Raw genomic sequence first — 21,013 nt, 5'->3', positions numbered from 1 at the left:
TGAACTGCTTTATCCCCACCAGGCACGTGCAGGGGCTCACTCAGTAGTTACTGACTGGATAAATATGACGGAAAAACACCTAGAAGGGAACAAAGCTGGAGACGAGTGAAGGTAGTTTTACTGGAACATAGGAAAACAATCCAGAAATGACTGGGCGGTTGAGGGACAGTGGGTAGAGCCCATACTTAGCATGTATGAGGTCCTAGGTTCAATCCCCAGTACCTCCATTAATAAATAAATAAATAAATAAATAAACAAACAAACAAACAAACAAACCTTATTACTTTCCCCAAAAAAATTTTTTTTAAAAAAAGAATTACTGTGAAATAATTTACTTACATGTCTTTCATAAAGCATAGATCAGGATGCAAGATGGCAACATACACCACATATATGAAACATTTGATTTCATAATCAGAAATTAAGAAACAATGAGTGTTTCAGATCATCTGGACAGGCAGTCTTAGGGCTCAAGGAACACTTTTTTTTTTAGTTGAAGTATAGTCAATTTACAATGTTGTGTTAGTTTCTGGTGTACAGCATAGTGATTCAGTTATACATATGTTCTTTTTCCCATTCATTACCATTATAAGCTATTATAAGATACCGAATATAGTTCTCTGCTACGCTGTAGAACTTTGTTGTTTATCAATTTCATATACAGTATTTCGTATCTGCAAATCCTGAACTCCCAATTTATCCCTCGCCACCCCCTTTTCCCCCAATAACCCTGTTTGTTTCCTATGTCTGTGTGTCTGTTTCTGTTTTGTAAATAAGTTCACTTGTGTCTTTTTTTTCTAATAGATTCCACATATAAGTGACATCATATATTTCTCTTTCTCTTTCAGGCTTACTTTACTTAGTATGCTAATCTCTAGGCCCATTCATATTGCAGCAAATGGCATTATTTTAGTCTTTTTTGTGGCTGAGCAGTATTCCATTTTATATTTATACCACAACTTCTTTACCCAATCATCTGTCGGTGGAAATGTAGTTCGCTTCCACATCTTAGCTATTGTAAATAGTGCTGCTAGTAACACTGGGGTGCATTTATCTTTTTGAATTAGAGTATTCATCTTTTTCGGATCTATGCCCAGGACTGGGAATGCAGGATCATACAGTAAGTCTATTTTTAGTTTTTTAAGGAATCTCCATACTGTTTTCCATAGTGGCTGCACTAAATACATTCCCACCAACAGTGTGGGAGGGAAGGAACACATTTCATACTAGATCACAAAACCTGCTCTCTGCTGTTAGGGTCATTATCAGTGTTCAGGGTGGGAGACCTGCCTTCACTTTCCTCCTGAAGCCCCAGGAAACAAGCTGCAAAAAGGCTTTCAAGGCAGCTGCTGAAATGCCCTGTGCCCACAACCCAGGAGGTGGTATGGGCACCCAGAGATCCTAGGAGCCCTGCCACTGCCAATGTGTAGATTCCCTAAATACCTGACTTCTTAAGACCAAAAATGGTGGAGAAGATAGGTCTTGAAGGTGATAACTGATGAACTGCTTTAGAAAATACATGGTGCTGGGTTCTGCTGCTTCCCTCCCAACACCATTCTACAGGAATAAAAACTGTGGGACTTGGAGCGAGGCCAAAGAGCTAGTGGGATGTGGAATCTACTTCCTACCCCTCCCCCAATCCTCAGTGACCTGCTCTGTAGAACACACCAGTTCAACCCTTCACCGCAGCCCTCCAGTTACCAGCACTGGAGCAGCTCAATGTGCTTTCAGACCAACAGCCCCTGGGGTCTCAGTCCTCAGTCCCTTCTCTTTGGCATCTCCCAGCCTCTTCCTTTTTCCTCTCTCAAATCCCCTTCTCCTGCCTCACCTTCAATACCCTCCTCAAATAGAGGCCAGCCCTCCCTCAGATCCCTTCCCATCTGTCCTGCAAGTGACCATCTACCCCTAGCTCCACCTACCCCCCTTCCTCCTCACAAAAGCTTTCTGGGTCATCATTCCACTGGGCTAATAATAATCTAACTGAACAGGGCTCTGCAACTTAATAAGACTTCTGCACAAATCTCTAGTGTAATTCCAATAACTACCCAGTAAGGCAATCAGGGGAGCTGACAACTCTCCATTTTCAGAAGAAAAGCAGTCCTATGGGGGAAATCAGGGAGGTTAAAAATACAGTTTCTCAGCCCAGAGATGCCAACAGAGAGAAACCGGGTCAAGATCTCTGGGATGGGAATCCATGCCCTTTAAAAGCTTCCCAGGGGGTTGGAGAAGCAGTGGATTAGAACTTCAGTATTGGGGGGTATTCTGTGTTGTGAGGGTAAAACTTGCGGTCTTTTGGTTCTGAAATCAGTTTCAGGTGGTCTGGGTCCTGCTGAGACTGGGTTTTAAGAGATCTGGGGCCTGGATCCCGCGGATCTAGAGTTTGGGTTTTGAAGAACCCGAGGTCTTGACTTGGGGGATCCTTAGTTTTGCGTGACCTGATAAAAGTTATGAACCACCATCATCGTCACCAAAAATGTCCCTTACACCCCAGATCACGTATTTTCAGGCTCCCGCCCCCGTTCCCCCTCTGTAGCTGACCCCAAGATAAGAACCTTCACTCCAGCACGACTGGGCAGGAGATAGTGGGGAGCCCGCGGAAAACGGCGCCTTTAAAGAGGAAAGGACTCTTGGAATGGGGGACTGGTGGCAACAGCCTGGTGTCAGAGGCGAGGCCACCGCGGCTCAGAGAGGTTGAGCGATTGGCCCGGGGTGACACAGCGAGCTCCGGGCCGCGGGGCGGGCGCTCACCTCGATGAGCGAGTAGTTGATCTCCACGTCCGACTTGACGAAGCCTCCGCAGCCCACCACGATGTCCTCGGAGCCGCGCGCCGGGCCCACGCCGCTCAGCAGCAGCACCACGGTGGCGGCCACCACCACCGGCCCCGGCGGCCCCACGGCCCAGCACTCCCGCATGGCCCGGCCTCTGCCGCCCGACCCTCAGCAGGCCTCCCGGGCCCGCCCCTTACACCCCGCGCTGTCCAAGGCTTCCTCTTCTGCGGGCGGCTGACAGCCCAGGCCCCGCCCCTCCCGCCGCCACTGCGCATGCGCGCTCCGGCCCCACGCCCACGCCCCCAAACACGATATCTACAGCGCATGCTCAGCAACAAAAACGGGACCATTTGCGCCCTCTGGGGGCTTGGAGGACCCCGCGCGCGGTCTGGCAGGTACAGTTGCAAGGTGCGTGTGTAGGTGAATCCGGCTTTGGAATTCAGTAGCACTGAAACTGACGAGTGACTGTTGACCGAAGTGTCCAGAAACTTTCCCGAAATCTTTTTGACCTAAATTTCGCAAGTGATGTATAATCTCAAACCCCTTTTAGAGATTTGTGTAAATCAGTGCATTTTTCCATGATAAATAATCAGGGTTTTTTTAAGCAAGAGGTAAGTCATTTAAGTCCAGCATAATCTTTTCCAAAGGTATTTAAATTTTGTTTAATCCCAGCTATAATAATATTTGCATAGAAACAAATTTTGAGGGTTTTCCCCATAAGCAAGAGATGCACACAGTTTGACTTACTTTGAATTAGCTCTGTGAGATGATGTATGATTTGTCTGAAAATACGTTAAAATATCAGCATGTTATATTTTGTCCCAAGATTGAATAATGTAGATGACTACAAGTCACCACATCAAAACAGACAAAACTGTTTTTCTAACCTGATATTTGAAATTCTTACACTTCATTCCTAAAAAAAGAAAAATCAAGTGCTTTATTTTGATAGTCGTTATACTTTGTTTCTAAATGGTGAGGTAAGAGAAGATTTCCCAGCTGGAATCATTGTGGCTAAGACTTAAGCAATACACAATGTGCAACTATGAACCACAATGACTTATATACTACACAATGGTCAAAACCTTTATGCTGGCTACAATGAAATGATACAATGAATGATACTTTCCAGGATCTCAGTAAGGAGTACATCTGATTTCAGTTTCTCACTCTGCCTTCTCACTCCAAATACAGTGATACTCTCAACTGTTCAGTTATAAAGAGAAACTATTTAATTGTTTTATTTTGTGAGGTTCATTATTTATAACTGAATTAAAAAGATTCTCTTTGCTCTCCCTAACATAAATCCCTGGTTTGTCTTAGCAAATCACCAGCAGGTTGAAAGCCATCAATTAGGAAATCCTGGCCCATGGAATCATCTTATCTTACAGAATGGGAAACTGAGGCCCAGAAAGGGAAAGGGACTTGCCTAGGGTGCTGCACACAGCTAAAATGTAGGCTTTGGGATGCCTGAGTTCTGTTTTTGGCTTACCTGGCTGATTTCCTTTGTGTTCTTCCTTCCTTCCTGATTATTCCCTGTCCAACTTTCACCATACCCCTCAATTTATCTTCAAATATACAAAGAAACAAAGCACTAGGACTGCAGCAGTGCCGATGGGGGGGGGGGGGTGCAGGGAGAGGGGATCAAGCCTCCCTTTAATTCCCATCAGCCTCCACTAAAACCACCTGAAATAAACATGCAATCAGAATGTAAACAGCAGACCCACCACTCAGCTTTAAGACAAATCCTTGTGTTTTTGTGTCCCTGGTCTTCCAGAAGGCCCAAGCAGAAAGGACAGCTGAAGGCTGACAAGGGTTGGGGAAACTCAGAAAGAAAGGGGTAAATAAGCCAGGGAACCCATGCTGTGGAGGCCCTGCAGTAAGAGCTGAGAACAAGACTCAAAGAAGTTAACAGGACAGCGTGGTGAGCGCAGAGGGTTTGAATTCCTTACTCAAACTGAGCACCTGCGCTTGTCTGTCTGAAAAAGCTGAGACTTTCATTCCTGTCTTGAAAGGAATACATGCTTGTTGCAGAAGGAAAGAAAATGGAAAAGGGAAGGAAAGGGAAAAGAAAAGAAAATTAGGATTCCCATGATCAATTTAGTGCATTTCCATCTTTGTATCTATGCATATATGTTACACAGAGGGGGAGGGTATAGCTCAGTGGTAGAGCACATGCTTAGCATGCACGAGGTCCTGGGTTCAATCCCCAGTACCTTCATTAAAAAAAAATTTTATATATATATATATATTTATTATATGTATATAACTATATATTTTATATATATATATATATATATAAAACTTAGAGTCATTTCCAAAAAGAACTCGTGGCTTGGGACACACCTTGCTTTAAGACTCAGAATAAGAAGGTAAATGACCTGACTTCCTTCCCCACTTTTCCCAGCTTCAGCACATAATTTTCTCTGCAAAAATATCATCGAGTATTTTGTATTATAATCTCTTTTTTTTATTTAGCATTAATCAACCATCTTTCTGTAATAATATATTTCTGCAATAGCACTTTGAACCACTGCTTAGTAACCTAGGGATGAAATAATAATACTAAAGCTAATAACAGCTAAAGCTGAGCATTTATTTTGTGCCGGGCACTGTGTTAAACGCTTTATTAGTAATCTTAAAATTTTCCCACCGCCCTAAAGGCAGACAATGTTCATCCCACAGGTAAGGAGAATGCTGCTCCCACCTTAACCCAGAAGTCCTCCCATCCCCCATGCCAATTGTTGGACACTTAGCATGTGCACACCTGTTGATTTCACTTATCAGGATAAATTCCTGGAATTGCTGGTCCATAGTGTTCAGGAAGTTTGAGATGACACTGATTGCAGGGGGCAGGAGGGTTACAAGGGGATGGCACTGCACTTTCAGGGGCTCCGGGATCCCCTCCTCAGCTGCCCGCTGGAGCCTCCCTGAGCGCCCCGTCCACCTCGCCTCGTTTCACCCCGGAGCGCCCCACCCCCGCCGCGCGGCCGGACCTTGCCCGGGCCTCGCAATCCCGGAGCTCGAATCCCCTCCCCTTCCCCCAGGCCCGAGCGTGGCCAGGGAAGCTGTCCAGGGACCGACCGACAGCCTGACGGACGGACAGACAGAAGGACAGACGGCGCCCAATGGCTGCGCCAGGCGAGCCCTGCGCGGGCCCCGGGGTGAGTGTCCCCATGCTGCCTCATCCTCCTTTTCCTGGCTCGAGAGATCCCTGGGGGAGATTTCTTGGGCTGCGGTACAGGGGAAGGGAGGGACTCCCAAGTTCCCGGTCCCTGAGAAGGCAGGAGACCTGCCAGACTAACGGCAGGAGAGGGCTACCCGCTTAACCAAGAGGCTCCCCAGAGAGCCCAGCCCTGCTAAAGGGATCTCCAGACCTCCCAGCTACAGGACCCTCCCACCTCTCTAGTTCCTGTCTCTGTCTCTTCAAAGGACTCTAGTGGAAGGGTGACAGTAATCCAGTAGAGAGAGAATCAAAGCAGCCATATCCCCTAAATGTCACTTTCAAAGTTTTTCTCAGACTAAAGACCAGTGGAAAGTTTGAGATAAGAATCACAAATCGAGACCCCCCAGTAGGACAAGTTTTGGAGTCAAACAGGCCAGCATGGAGTCAGCTCTGCCACCTCCTGTTCGTGTGGCCCTGAAGGAGGCTGTTCCCCTCCCCATGCCTCAGTTTACTGGTCTATGAAATGGGGACAGTAATACCTCCCTCTTGGGGTTGTTATAGGTTTGTGCCCAGCCCTCGTTATGGAGCTGGGGTCTCCTAGATTCTAGGGCCCAACCCCCTTAGTCAAATCCCAGCACCACCACTGTCCAGCTGGGTGACGTCAGCCAAGTTACTCAACCTCTCTGGGCCTCAGCTTCCTCATCTGCAAAATCAGTAGGACAATTGCATCTACCTCAGAGGACTGATGCTAGGATTAAAGGAGATGAGGATTATGAGGTACTCCAGAGAGTGCTTAGCACAGTTTCATGTAAATGATAGGAGTCCAAAAAGTTTCCTGGCCCTCTAAGGAAGTGAGTTTGGGATCCCTGGGTTGTCCCGTGATAAGGGTCACCCTGGTGTTCCCTCAGGTCTGGAACCAGACGGAGCCGGAGCCCGCCGCCACCCACCTGCTAAGCCTGTGCTTCCTGAAGACGGCAGGGGTCTGGATGCCCCCCATGTACCTCTGGGTCCTTGGCCCCATCCATCTCCTCTACATCCACCGCCACGACAAGGGCTACCTCCAGATGTCCCCCCTCTTCAAGGCCAAAATGGTAGCCGCTGCCCCTGGGAGCCTGCAACCAGACAATGGGTGGGAGGTGGGGGGAGCCCGCTGGAACCTGGCAGAGACCTCAAAGTGGACACTCTTATCTAGGAGCACACAGGATGGGGACAAAAAGGGAACCTGTTAATAAAACAGGGCAAAACCCCAGAGGCTATAGAGGTGGATTCAGTGAAATAGATTTCCCCAAACAGATGTGGTAATAATGGAACACACACGGGGACATTCACGTGCCCAGTTTATGGCCACCACAGCCGGTATTCCCCAGAGTGTGCAGTGTATACCCCTGGGATACACAAGGTGATTTTAGGGCCACGCTAGGATGAACCTTTTAAATGTTTAACAGTTATGCATTGATTTTTGTGTTTCCCAATGGCAGTACTAAAGGACAGTTCTTAAAATTGTTCTGTATTTATTTTACAGTGTTAGAAAAACACTGGCATTCCAAGTGTCAGCTTTTCTGTTCATCCACCCCTTCTCCAAACTTCTACAAGAACACCCTCCAAGGTTCATTCATTCCCATGCCACCTTGTTAATTTTTGACCTATTGCCCATCACCTATCCAGGGTCAGTCAGCACACTCTTCCTTAAAGTGCCAGACAATACGTGTCTGAGGCTTTGAGGATCACGAGGTCTCCACCCCAACAGTTCGATTCTGCCCTTGCACCAGGAAAGCAGCCACAGACAAGGGGAAGCATAGGCACGACTGTGTTTCAATAAAACTTTATTTACAGTCAGTGAAATTTGCATTTCCTGTAATTTTCATGGGTTATGACATAATAGACTTTTTAAAGTTTTGTTCAACAACTGAAAAAATATCAAAACCATTTTGAGCTCAGCAGTGATACAAAAATAGTCTGCAAGGCAAACTCAGCCTGCAGGTGGTGGTTTGACCCCTGCCTGAGACTAACTGAAGTATGTTCAGTAGTTTCTCCGGTGTGCCCAAGTCTGCGCACTCTCTCATTTTCTTGACTTCTTTTGTTCAAAAGAGAGACATCTTAGAAGGCATCTTAGAGAAGGTCTAGAGACATACTGGTCCCAACAGAGGATTCCTCCTTGATTTAATAGTAGGGGTTGAAAGAGACGTTAAAAGTGCTTGACTTTTTTACCTGGAGAGTAAATTCCATTTCACGCTGTTCCTTCATTCCTAAAGCATCCTCCCATGCACGACTGGAGCACTGCCTGCGTTTTGGAAAACCACTGAGCTGGCTCCAGCCCTCATGGTACACTATGTATATGACAGTTACAGGTCAGGACTGATCTGCAGCATCCCTTTCTGCTTTTTTTTATGCATCTTTCACATCAGCACTGTTCAGTGATGACATTGGTATGTTACAGTGCCCCATCTAGAACCTGTCTCCCCAGGTGCTTGGGTTTGCCCTCATAATCCTGTGCACCTCCAGCGTGTCTGTGACTCTTTGGAGAATCCAGCAGGGAATGCCCCAAGCTCCGGAGTTCCTCATACACCCTACCGTGTGGCTCACCACAATGGTAAATGACATCCCCAGACCTGCTGCTTTTCCAGCCCTGCTGGAGGGGGTGGGGCAGAGGGGGGCTCCCTCCCCATCCCCTCCCCTTCCCTGTCCCAGGCCCCCCACCCCCCAGCCCCAGCCGCCTTAAGGGGCCCATCCTGGCTCTCTTATCCAGATCTTCGCTGTGTTCCTGATCCATGCCGAGAGGAGGAAGGGAGTCCAGGCATCCGGGCTGCTCTTTGGGTACTGGCTGCTCTGTTTCCTCTTCCCAGCCACCAGCACCGCCCAGCAGGCCTCACAAGGGGTAAGTAGGGGCCTGGGCTACCTGGGAAACCAATATGGCAGTTCCAGGCCTTGGGTCCCATCTTTCTTCCTCCCCTTTCCACCCGTGGCTTATTCTCTGTGCAGAGAAACACACACACCACAGTCGCTTAAACTCAGGCGACACACAAACGCATTCCCTTGCGTGGCAGTACCCATCATCCCATGCCTTTTTTATCAGCCCAAATGCCACTGTCTTACACACTCATGTCACACACTTTACTTGCACTCACTTATGTGCCCTCATTCATGCATCACACTACCACAGGCTCCAAAACATCACACACGCACACTGTCCCCTGCACGTGCCCACCCGCTGCCACCCACGACTCAGGCACAAACATCCCACATTCCCGCAGTCACACATCCTTCCCACACACAGCCTGGGCACTGACACACGGTTGGTTCAAAACCTCAGGAGTCCCCAGATGAAATTTGGAACTGGCCCTGTACGCAGAGGGCCAGGAGAGACAGAAGAAAGAGGTGGCCACTCCAGTTTGGTAGGTGGCGATTTTAATAAGCAAGGGAACTTACATATGAAGCTTGTCTTAGGCGCCGCAAGATTAGCTTAAGGGAAAGAAGTCCCAGGGAATTTAGTGGGACCTCCCGGGCATAGTTGATCCAGGTGTTCGGGTGACAGCATCAGATCTCCATTCCTCTGTGTCTCTCAGCTCGGCCCTGTTAGTGTCACGCTCCAGTGGGAGGGCAAGAAGAGCCCCAATTGCTCCACATTTACGTTCCACCAGTGTAGCAAACCCGATAGAAGATCTCCCGTGGTTCCAGCTCTCATTGGCCCATCATGGGCCCTATGTCCATTTCTAGCCCAGTCACAGCAGCCAGGGGACTGGAACATGCTCATTGTCAGGCCTCCATCCCCTATCCACGCCCCGGGATGAAGTCAGTTCTGCAGAAACCACATACCTGAGCACAGGGGGAAAAATTAGGGTGCTCTGGCCGGAAGGGGCAGGAGATGGGAAAGCAATCATGGCATGGCAGCAAAAGCTTGTGATCTGGATCAGGTCATCCGTGTGGCCTTGAGCAAGATGCTATCACTTCTCTGAGCCTTTTCCCTGGTTTCCCAAAGTGTTACACAGAGCAGGTGAACCCCATTTGGGGCCAGGGTGGGGAGGGACTGATAAGCCAGAGCATGTGAAGTCTCCAGCACATGCCCAAGGCAGAGTAAATGCTCCGTGAAACCAGTTCCCTTCTGAAACTGGAGAACACTGGTCACAAGGGAGTGGGCTGGGAGATTGGGGTGGGGCTCCTTTGCAGCACAAGGAGAAAGACAATGTGTCCCTTCAACTGAGGTCCCGGTGGCTAAGGCCAGTTGTCACCTGACTAAAGGCAAACGCCCCACCTGCCATTTGTACAGACGAATATATATAAGCCAGGTGCTTGTAAATCAAGAAGTCTGGGAAGGCTGGGGGCTCTGGCTTTCAAATCTGGTGGCTCTGGCCCCCTCCTGGGACCTGCTCCCAGCATCAGAAACCCTGTTCAGCCTCAGCCTCTTCTCCCCTTGCCGACACCCTCCCCAGGCTCCACTCCCCATGGGCCCAGACTCAGTGGGACTTCTGCTTCCTCCCCTGCAGGACTTTCAGAGTGACCCCTTCCACCACCTGTCAACCTACCTGTGCTTGTCTCTGGTGGTGGCACAATTTGCACTGTCCTGCCTCGCCGATCGACCCCCTTTGTTCCCTAAAGGGCCTCAGCAGTCTGTAAGTCACCCCATCCCCAGTGCCTTGCTTTATTCCTGTTCCTTTTCTGGTCCTCAGTACCCCTCGAGTAATAGGAGAGAGTTAAACTAGAGCTCAGGCTTTTAATTTTTATGATCTAGCAAGAAGCTTATTACATATGAACTCTATGCCATGGGTTGACCAACTCTTTCTGTCCAAGACAGAAAATATTTTAGGCTTTGTGGGCCATATGGTCTCTGTATGGCAACTACTCAAGTCTGCTTAAGTGACAAAGGAGACATGGCTATGTTCCAATAAAACTTTATTTGCAGTAGGCTGGACAATATGTCAACAAAGGAGCATGGCTGTTTTCCAATAAAACTTTGTTTGCAGTGGGCCAGATTCAGCCTGGGGGCTGCAGTTTGCCAACCTACTTTATTCCCCAGCTCGGAGCTGAAGATCTATGGTGACCAAACGACGTCTCTGTCCTCATGCGGCTAACAGCCAACTAGGGGAACCAGACACTAATCACACAATTACACAAACGCATGTAAAAGTACAACTGGGACCAGTGATAAAGATTAAAGATTAAAGTGACTTGCCCAATAGAAGTGCTCTGCAGGAGAAGTCCATGGTCCACAAGAGTTTACATCAGGTAAAACTGAGTAAGTCTGTGAAATCAGGAAAGAATTCTCTGAGAGGAAGACAGTTGGCCTGAGATCATCTAAAAAGATGCCCAACTGCTTGAATAATCAAGTTTAAACTTTGATAGGATCTTTCTTTTCCTATGAGAGTGGCATAAAAATATTAAAAATTGATAACAAGCTGTGATGGCAAAGATGTGGTGAAATGGGCACTCTCATGCCCTATTGATGAAGAGTGTAGATCTGTGTGGTCTTCCTGGAGCTGCTGGTAAAATCTCAGGAGACCCTTTTCACCTCCTCACCACATTCACTGAGGGATACTGTTAAGAACATTGTTGTCTGAGTCATGCGTGGTCTTTGCTTTGAGAACTTCTTGGTCTCAGTACTAATAAAGTCGTATTTGAGCAACTGTTAGTTTTTGCCCTGTAGACACTTTCAATCCTGTGACAGAATACCTTTTTTACCTTGCCTGCTAGGAAGCACCAAACCCATTGGTGTCTACCTTAAATAAGTGGGCAGGATACCTCAGTGTGCACTTTAAGCATTAAGCTCATGGTCATTTCATCCTGTCTTCCTGCCCTTGGTTCTCCTTGCCACATACTAGCCATGGATTATGAGACTGAGCCCTCTCCACCCCCCAACACACATCTTTTGTCTTTGCAGAATCCATGTCCAAAGGCTGGGGCCTCCTTCCCCTCCAAGGCCATGTTCTGGTGGGTTTCTGGGTAAGTAAAGTAGCAGGGAAGGGGCTGGGGTGGCGCCCCGCCCACCTGCATTTGCTGCTCTTATTCAGCACCACAGCTCTTCCCCCAGGTTTCCTCCTGAGCCTACCAAGCTCAGCCAGGCTCTCTCCATCCACACCTCCTTGCTTCCCTTTCAGATTTCAGTGTGTCCATCATCCACATCCCATTCCCATTCATTCACTGGAGTGAGATCTGCATTTGACTCCTAACTCCGTCTCTCAGCTGGCCATATTGCAAACATCCAGAGTCTCAGTTTTCCCCTCTATAAAATGGAACAGCTCTACCTTCATTCAATGTAAAGTGCTTAGTGCTTGTACATAATAGGTGCTCAATAAAATCATACTACTTTCTTGGCTTCAATCATCCTGCCAACTTTAATAAGCACCTACTGTGTGCTAAGCACCAAGAGTGAAGAGGTAAAAAGACCCAATCTTTACTCACTGGAGGCTCCCAGGCTGGTGGAGAAGACAGATGTTTCTCCAGGGCCCCGGCACCAGGCCCACCTGCTAGGCCCCCTCCTGACCACATTGCAGTTAGATCACAGTAGCACCTGGATTTGAACCCCATTCCCACCGCTTCCTCGCTGTGTGACCTTGGGCAAGCTACTTAACTTCTCTGTGCCCTAGTCACTGCACCGTAAAATGAGAATAAAAATAGCATCTACCCCATGGGTTTTGAAGATTAAATGAGATAAGGTTTGGGAAGCACTCAGACCAGGGTCTGACCCATAATGAGTGTTATAGAAAGTGGTTGTTAGATAAATGAAGATTAGGATGCTCTGGGGTGTGGAACTGGTGAAAAGAGCATAGAAATTTGCTAAACACCTCTAGAGAGAATCCAGCCCTCCATTTCCCAAATGTGGGCATTTGTGGACCATCTGTCAAACTTTTTGCCTTGTTGGGGTATCAGTCATACTCTATTTACTTAGTTTTTTTAAATCAACTCATTTTTTCTATTTTAATAACCTTTTAAAAGGGAAACTTTCTATCGCTACCAAAATCAGAAAAATCTAGAATCCCTTGCCATGCAGAATGTCAAAAATATTTTCAGTGAGAACCAAGTATTATGAATAATTTCTGGATCTGAACTGCTGCTTGCCTGAGTTTGCTCTGTGTTAGGAAGAGGACTTGGAAAATTTCAGAGAGGAGCTCAAGACCAGCTCCAAACGAGACCTCCTTGGTGTCACTTGAAAGATTAAAGAGACCTGGAAAGCAAATGACTCTCCTGCGGTGGAAGTCTGCAGCAGTTAATTTTTGTGTGTGTGTGTTGTTTTGAAAACTGGCCCCCATAGACATAGGGCGAGGAGAGACAGAAGAAAGAGGCAGCCATTCAGATTGGTAGGTGGCAGGGTTAATAAGCAAGGGAACTTATGTACAAGTCTTGTCTTGGGCACTGTGAGATGAGTGTATCTCTACATCCGTCCGCCAGAATCTCAACAGCTTACAGACGCCTTAATGGGGTTCAGTCACATACACCATCCAGATGGTCTAACACTTTCTCTCTCATGGCTACATCCTTAAAGTAGCTCCTAGTGTGGGAACAGTGGTCACAATGTACATTGCAAGGACAGGGGAGGGGTGAGGAGCCTCAGGCTGCCTGGGTCCAGCTTGCAGGTCCATCAAAGGTCACCTCCTCTCAATGACCTCTTCCAACAATGCACCAACTACAGTCATCTCATCTACCAGGCCTAAGCCCTGGGAAACACTCTCATTTTAAGGGGAGAAAATTGAAGTCCATTTGGTGGGAAATGACTTGCCCAAGGTCACAGAGCTGAAAAGTGGTGATTTTATTGGAGAAATCTTGTGCCCTGAGCCAGGAGGTGAGGATACAGAGGAGGGAGAATCAAGGCAAGTACTGTCGTTACCACCATGGAGTTTACCATCTGATGGAGGAGAAAGACATTAAATAAATAATCAGACCGAAAATGTAAATAATGATAATTGCAGCAAGCATTATAAAGAAAAAGCTCAGAAAACTAGGGGATCTTACAATGGGAAAATCTACTTACACTTGGGGTGGGGGGCACCATCAAATGGACTTTTAAGGAAATCCCATCTGAGCCCAGAGGTGAAGGACAAGTAAGAAGTAACAGGGAAAGAGTTTTAAGCAGAGAAATGTGCATATGCAAAGGTCCTGAGGCCAGATGGCTAGAGCAGTGAATGAGGAGGAGAGTGGGAATGTTTAAAACTGAAGAAGGTTTCCTCTGTGGTGATAGTTTTCAACTCTGGACTTCTGACTCCGAGGGAGATTTATTTCCCCTGCCACAGGTTGTCCCTTGGTTAAGTCACTTAATCTCTCTGAGCCTCTGTTTTCTTCCTTATCTGCTCAATGGGTCAATAGTAATCTACCATATAGGCTCATGTGGAGAATTAGATGAGATGATCTTTATAGACTGATATGTGCCCAGCCGTGTTAGTGCAGTTAGGGTCATTGCTTTCCTTGTACCGAGGGGCCAGCAGAGGTGCAGAGAGGTGAAGTGACTTTCCTAGGGTCACACAGCTATTAAGCTAGGATCCTGCAGAGGTGGACTGCAGGTGGGGCTTGCCCTGGTGACCCTCTTTTACAGGTTGATCTGGAGGGGCTACCAGAGGCCCCTGGGACCAAAAGACCTCTGGTCACTTGGGAGAGAAAACTCCTCAGAAGAACTTGTTTCCCAGCTTGAAAAGGAATGGACGAGGAGCCGCAGTGCAGCCCACAGGTGAGTGTATGGAAGACGAGAGCTCAGCTCAGTCAGCAAAGCTGGTCACTTGGCCCCAAATACAACCCAGCGCCTACTCTGGGCTCCACCACCACAGTCCCCTGCCTGTCTGCTGACCTCACCAAGCATTAGCCGGTTGGGCTCAAGATGTTCTTCCTCCAAGAGTGCTTTGCAGGTTCCAAAAGGAGACTGACAAAGGAGGGGGGGGGCTTGAGGCTGCCAGAAGGCAGCTTGAATGGTGGGATGGGGGCATGGAACAGAAGGGATATTTTAAGACTGGAGGTGGAGAGCTGGATATGGTCCATAACATGCAGGCCACTACTCACTTCTTACTTAAGCTGAGTGATTAGTTTCCTGGGCCTCAGTTCTCTTATTCATTCAGTGGAATGCCATTAGCCCCTAGCTCATAGCTTGTGGAAGATGGGAAAAAAAAAAGATCTATAGAAAAAGAACTTAGTGAATTCCTTAAAAATGGTAAAAGCTCAAGCCACATCACTTATCCGGAGGATTTCAATCTTTTTCTAGGCCTGCCCACACTGCCTCACCCTTGCCCTCTCTGGTATCTCTGGAAACTTCTGTGAAGCCCTCAGAGTCTGAGGAACCCAATTTGGGAACCTCTGGTCTAGAGAAATGAGCTGTCAACTTAAGAATATTTATACCCGGGTTACATGTAGCCCTGTCATCGAGTGACTGACGTCCTTGGGCAAGGCGCTTAACCTCCCTGGAGCTTCGTGTTTCAGGGCACAGACAAAAGCAGCTCTTTGGGAAGTCACAAGATTCCCCTGCATACTCCAGGATTTTGCGCTGGTTGTTATAGATGGCTAAATCCCACCAATTAGAAGAAGCCAGCGAGAGGCGAGGTCTATTGGCTCACACAGCTGAGAAAGTGGGTCTAGTCTCAGGTGTAACTGGACCCAGGACTTGCGTGATGTCCAAATTCCTTCCCTCCATCTCCTAACTCAGCTGCTATCTGTGCACTGGTCTCTCCATAAGCCTGTGCCACCCCATGCCAGCCCAGCAACCCCAGCTGACCGGGAGACCCTCTGTCCTAGCATCCATGTAGAAAATCCCAAGGAAGGCCTCTGATTGGCTGACTTGAGTCATGTGCCACTCAGGGGCCAATCCCATGGCCAGAGGGCAGTCCCCTTGATTGATGGTCCCTTCAGAGCCACACAGGGAAGGAAGGGGCTGCTCCCCAAAGGAAGGGAGTATGTTTTCCAAGAAAGGGTAAGTAATATGAACAAATCAAAACAGCAGCTCTCTCGCCCCAGGCATGTCATGCTGTGCTGCCCCTGCACTCTTGAGTCTTGAGTGGCAGAATTTATTCAAAAGGGTCCTACAGATCTTACCCATCCTCTCCCAGGTCTGGCCTCCCCTGCTGGCATGAGAATGATAGTCACCAGTATCAGAGCTGACAGATAGAAACATTTTTCAGAATAGTTTGAGACTCCATGAACAACTGACAGAAAGAGAGCAGGATGACCGGGTTATCCGGAGATCCGGCACAGGCACTTTCTGAGCTGACTGATTACACACCGGGAGAACTTTGCTTTTATTTCTAAATTGTTTTGCAACCTTTGGGGGAAGGGAGAGGACGTCACCTTGAGAGGTCACAGAGCAGCCCATCTGCTGGCCGAGTCAGGGTCACAAGTGTGTTTGGCCAGCCTGGTGTCTTGCTGTTCTTATTGTTTAAGGTCTTTTGTTTTGTTTTTTAATAAGTCACCAACATGTAAAATGTTGGAGATGTCACATAAAAATCTGGAATTCTGGTCTCTCTTAGAGTAGAATAGCAGTACAGGGTCACATCCCTGCATAGAAACAGGAGGGTGGATCTGGGTCGCAGCTGCCCCATTGGGCAGGGCACGTGCACTTCAGTTTGCCACAGTCTCCACCACTCCCTTTTATATCCCCCAACTTACACCCGGCCACTCACTACCACCCCCTGCCTCACCCTGTGGTCATTTTTGCACTAAATGGCCTTGTGTCCAGAGACCAAAGACCAGCCACTAGTCTAGAGACCTTCCCTGATAGAAAATGAGACCTGCTGGAAAGGAAGAAGTTTGCTCCAGAGACTGCAGACTGAACACAGTGACTCAGAGTTCCAGGGCGAGCAGCTGGAACAGAACTGAGCAAAACATCCAGCTGGAAAGAAACCTTTGCAGTTGTCCCTTCACCTGCCCCATTTTATGGATAGGAACACTGAGGCTCAAAGGGGAGGGGACAGAGCAGACATTTGGACCTCAGTCTCCTGGCTCCAAGGCCAGGTTCTGTCAACCAAACTAAATCCATTTCATTCCTTCCTTCCTTCCTTCCTTCATTCATTCCTCCCTCCCTTTCTTCTTTCCTTCCACAAATCTTTACTAACATTATGCATCAGGAGCTCCGTTAAGCCCTTTGCACACATCACTCCATCTTTTTTTTCCTTTCACTTGACAAGTATTTTCTGCACTCAGGAGCTGAACTAGACACTAAGGAAAATGCAAGTTAAAAGAAAATACAAGCAAAAAATCTACCCAGTTGGAGTTCTAACAAGACAGAGAAGGAAAGGAGAGAGCTAGAGACAGCATGGCTATGAAGGCAATGAATTAAATGACAGGACCAATGGGGAGGGGAGGTCAGGGTGGCCTTTATAAGAAGGGGACATCCTTTTGGCATTCGAGACCCAAATAGCAAAATGTTTGTGAGCAGCAGGCCTTGCCCAGCTCATGACGGATGCCAAGCCCCAGCTCTCCAGAGATTCCAAACTACACAATAAGCCAGGCCAAGGGGTGAGGGGGCAGGACCTTGACCTTGTCAGTGAGAGTCTGGGTACCTGCACTTGCCAAGGTTATTTTTTTTTTCTTCTTCTTCTTTTTAATTTTTGGGTGGGGGTGGGGCTCACAAAGAGGCTCTCTGAATCATGAGTTAAGATCTGGGCTCAAATCCTTGCTCTGTCCTTGCTGTGTGACCTCAGACAACTGTCACCACCTCTCAGGGTCTCAGTCTCCTCCTGGGTAAAGTGGGGAAACTGATACCCACGGTGCAGGGAGGTCAGGAGGTGCTGATGAGCTTGTGTGTATGAAAGGCTGATCCCAGTGCCTGGCCCTGCGTCCTAACTCTGAAAACAGCACTGAGGTTCTGATAACCCCATAGGTTGTCAGAGCTGGAAGGGACTCGGAGAGTGGGACCAGCCCCATCCTTTCATGCATGAGGACACAGAGGCACAGAGAGTGGAGCCACCTGTCCAAGGCCACACAGCCACTGTGCTGTCAGCAGCTGCATTGCTGTCAGCCTCTCCTGCGGCCGAGGACCAGCCTGCCTCCCGTAGGGCCCTAGGGCTTCCCCTCCTCCTCTCCTTCCCTCCCCCCAGCTCTCCCTGTGGCCCCTGATTATGACCGAGGGCCAGGAATCTTACACATTACAGCTGCCTGAGCTTCCATCTGTGGTTTCATTCAAACCAGGAGTGTCAGGCCCACGGACATTGACTGTGATTCTAAACTGGCTCTGAACCAGTTCTAAACTACCTCAGGGCTAGTTGCAGAAGATGGGGAGGGCCCCATAATGAATCAAAAAGTGCTGGGCTCTGAAGGTGGGGAATCAAATCCTAGCTGTTTCACATCTCAGCTTGTGCCCTTGGACAGGTTCATCTTCCAAGCCTCAGTTTCCTCATCCATGAAATGGGGTAACTCCTGCTTGCTGGGTTCTTAGGAGGACTGAGGATTGCTGAGTACACAGTAGGTGCTCAATATGTGGGCATTCCTATTAGTTTCTTTGAGAACTTAGGGCTGCCCTCCTGCCCCACCCCACCCGTATCCTAGCTGATTGTCTCATAACTGAGTCTTCCAGGGGATAAGGAAGAGCAGGTGAGGGAGTGAGGCTGGATCCATGCCCACCCACCCCCGGCTGGGAAAACCTCCCTGTGACATCAGGTCCTGCCGCTGGCAGCTCCACTGTCATCTCTGAGATTGTTAAAAAGGACTGTCTTCGTTGTTCAGGCTGCTATAACAAAACACCATAGACTGGGTGGCTTCTAGGAACAGGAATTTATTGTTCACGGTTCTGGAGGCTGGAAACTCCAAGATCAGGATGGTAGCAGATTCGGTGTCTGGTGAGGACTTGCTTCCTGGTTCATAGACGGCTGTCTTCTTGCTGTGTCTTCATATAGTGGAAGGATGAGGGCACACTCTGAGGTCTTTTTTATAAGGGCACTAATCCCATTCCTGAGAGCTGCACCCTCATGACCTAATCATCTCCCAAAGGTCTCATTTCCTAATATGATCACATTGGGAATTTGTTTCAACATGAATTTGCTGGGCAGGGTTGGAGGTTGGGGGGGACACAAACATTCAGTCTATTGCAAGGACCTAGAGCCAATTTCTCCTCTCCCCTAAGGCACACCAAGGCAACAGCATTCAAAGAAAAAGGAAACCGTGGCACGGAGACCCCAGAGATGGAGGCCCTCCTGCAGCACCAAGGGAGCAAGAGGGGCCCACTGCTGAGGGCCATCTGGCAGGTGTGCCGCTCCACCTTCCTCCTGGGGACGCTCAGCCTCATCATCAGTGATGTCTTCAGATTCGCTGTCCCCAAGCTCCTCAGGTGGGTCCAGGCCTTGGGTGCCTTGCTGAGGCTGGTGGTCCCTTAACGGTGTCCCTCCAGGGCCTGGGGGCCCTCAGCTCTGCTTCTGCCCCTGCCCAGACCTCTGGTGCTCAGGGTGCTGAGAGTGGGTAGAAAGGATACTGAGGAAAGAGAAGATAAATAAGAAAGGGACTGACCTCGGGGAGGGAGAATGAGTGAATTCCAGCCTAACGGCATCAGTTTGCTTTTGCTGTACAACAGAGCACCCCAAAAGTGAGGACCTGAAAGCCCACTTTTTTAGCTCACGATGGTGTGGGTCCACAACTCAGGCTGGGCTCAGCTGCGCGGTTTTTCTTTCCTTAGCCTGGTTCACTCGTGGGCCTCTGGTCATCTGCGGGGCTGGCTGGGGACTGGCTGGTCTGAGATGGTCCCAGCTGGGACAGCTTGCCTCTGTTCCAGTGTGGTCTCTCATCCCCAGAAGGCTAGTTCACAGGGCCACTTGGTAGGGATCACAGACATAAAGCTCAAGCTGCCTTTTCTCTTGAGGCCAAAGCGGGTTGCACAGCTGCCCAGATTCAAGAGTCAGTCCCCTATTTTAGGTACGAGCTTGCTGCAGCTGCCGTATCACAGCACTGGGTGACTTCGACAGCAGAACTTTTGTCCTCACATTTTGGAGGCTGGAAGTCCCAGATCAAGGCTGTTTCTTCTGAGGCCTCTCTCCTTGGCTTGCAGGCGGCCACCCTTTCACTGTGTCCTCACAGAGCCTTTCCTCTGAGCGCATGCAGCCCTGGTGTCTCCTTGAGTGTCCAAATTTCCTCTTCCTATAAGGACACCAGTCCTATTGGATTCAGGCCCATCCTAACAGCCTCGTTTTAACTTAATCGCCTCATTAAAGGCCCTGTCTTCAACTACAGCCGCATTCTCAAGTACTGGGGGTTAGGACTTCAGTGTACATGTTTTGTGGGGTTACAGTTCAGCCCACAACAGGTGGCAATAAAAACTCCACCTGTTGATAGGAGGAGCCACAAGTCACGTTGAAATGAGCATGGACAGTGGGGGAAATAATTGCAATCAATTTTGCAAAAAAAAACCAGCAAAAACCCCCACACTGTCTGGTCCTCCAGACCTGGCCAGGCTTGGGCAAAGGCAGCAGCCGTGGGTGCCTCGCACCTTTTCTCACCAGCCGTGCCTTCTCCCCGCCTCTCCCACAAGCCTCTTCCTGGAGTTCATTGCCGATCCCGAGATGCCGGCCTGGAAGGGCTGTCTCCTCGCGGTGCTGATGTTCCTCTCCGCCTGCCTGCAAACGCTGTTCGAGCAGCAGCACATGTACAGGCTCAAGGTGCTACAGATGAGGCTGCGAACGGCCATCACTGGCCTGGTGTACAGAAAGGTGAGCCTCCCCTGGGGAGAGGCATGGCCTTTCCTCTCTCTCCGTCCTGTCCCAATTTACAGACAAACATTCCAGCCAAGAAGAGGAATGTCACTGAACTGTTAATATCATCTGCGCCTGAAAACACACTCAGGCATCACTTTGCTCATAGTTGCCCACACGACGCCGTCACCTTCTTGGTTATCTCTGTAAGACCTTGCATGATCTGACCCTGGGACCTCTCCTACCTCATTACATCACACACTTCTCCACTTTTCTCAAGTCACACAGGCCTCCTTTCAGTGCCTCAGGCAAGCCAAGTACCCTCCCACCTCAGGGCCTTTGCACTTACTATTCCTACTGCTTGGAAACCCTTTCCACAACCCTTCATGTAGTTAACTTCCACTCATCCCCTCTGAAGATAAAGGGCCACGTAGAAACTGGATAAAGGTGGACTGTTAGCTGTTTTACCAGGTAACACAGCTTACAGTTAAAATGACACCTG

General features: G+C 48.7%; 2 protein-coding genes across 2 annotated transcripts in view; one reads left to right on the top strand and one right to left on the bottom strand.

The window, feature by feature from the left end:
* Positions 1 to 3,065, bottom strand: part of LOC105091150 (BOS complex subunit NOMO1) — a 51,353-nt gene extending 48,288 nt beyond the window's left edge. The window contains exon 1 of the mRNA XM_010982601.3: positions 2,749 to 3,065. Within this exon, the coding sequence (XP_010980903.3) occupies positions 2,749 to 2,913 (165 nt within the window). The 5' untranslated portion in view covers positions 2,914 to 3,065. The remainder of the gene's footprint in view (positions 1 to 2,748) is intronic.
* Positions 3,066 to 5,805: 2,740 nt separating this feature from the next.
* Positions 5,806 to 21,013, top strand: part of ABCC6 (ATP binding cassette subfamily C member 6) — a 68,539-nt gene continuing 53,331 nt past the window's right edge. The window contains exons 1-9 of the mRNA XM_031433150.2: positions 5,806 to 5,933; positions 6,844 to 7,026; positions 8,400 to 8,525; positions 8,682 to 8,810; positions 10,417 to 10,542; positions 11,808 to 11,869; positions 14,454 to 14,585; positions 18,957 to 19,160; positions 20,352 to 20,529. Of these exons, the coding sequence (XP_031289010.2) occupies positions 5,898 to 5,933; positions 6,844 to 7,026; positions 8,400 to 8,525; positions 8,682 to 8,810; positions 10,417 to 10,542; positions 11,808 to 11,869; positions 14,454 to 14,585; positions 18,957 to 19,160; positions 20,352 to 20,529 (1,176 nt within the window). The 5' untranslated portion in view covers positions 5,806 to 5,897. The remainder of the gene's footprint in view (positions 5,934 to 6,843; positions 7,027 to 8,399; positions 8,526 to 8,681; positions 8,811 to 10,416; positions 10,543 to 11,807; positions 11,870 to 14,453; positions 14,586 to 18,956; positions 19,161 to 20,351; positions 20,530 to 21,013) is intronic.

Source organism: Camelus dromedarius, chromosome 24 (genome assembly GCF_036321535.1).
Source record: "Camelus dromedarius isolate mCamDro1 chromosome 24, mCamDro1.pat, whole genome shotgun sequence".
Classification (NCBI taxonomy): Eukaryota; Metazoa; Chordata; class Mammalia; order Artiodactyla; family Camelidae; genus Camelus; species Camelus dromedarius.
Note: the sequence above shows the minus strand (reverse complement) of the source record. Positions and strands in the feature narration are given on the sequence as shown.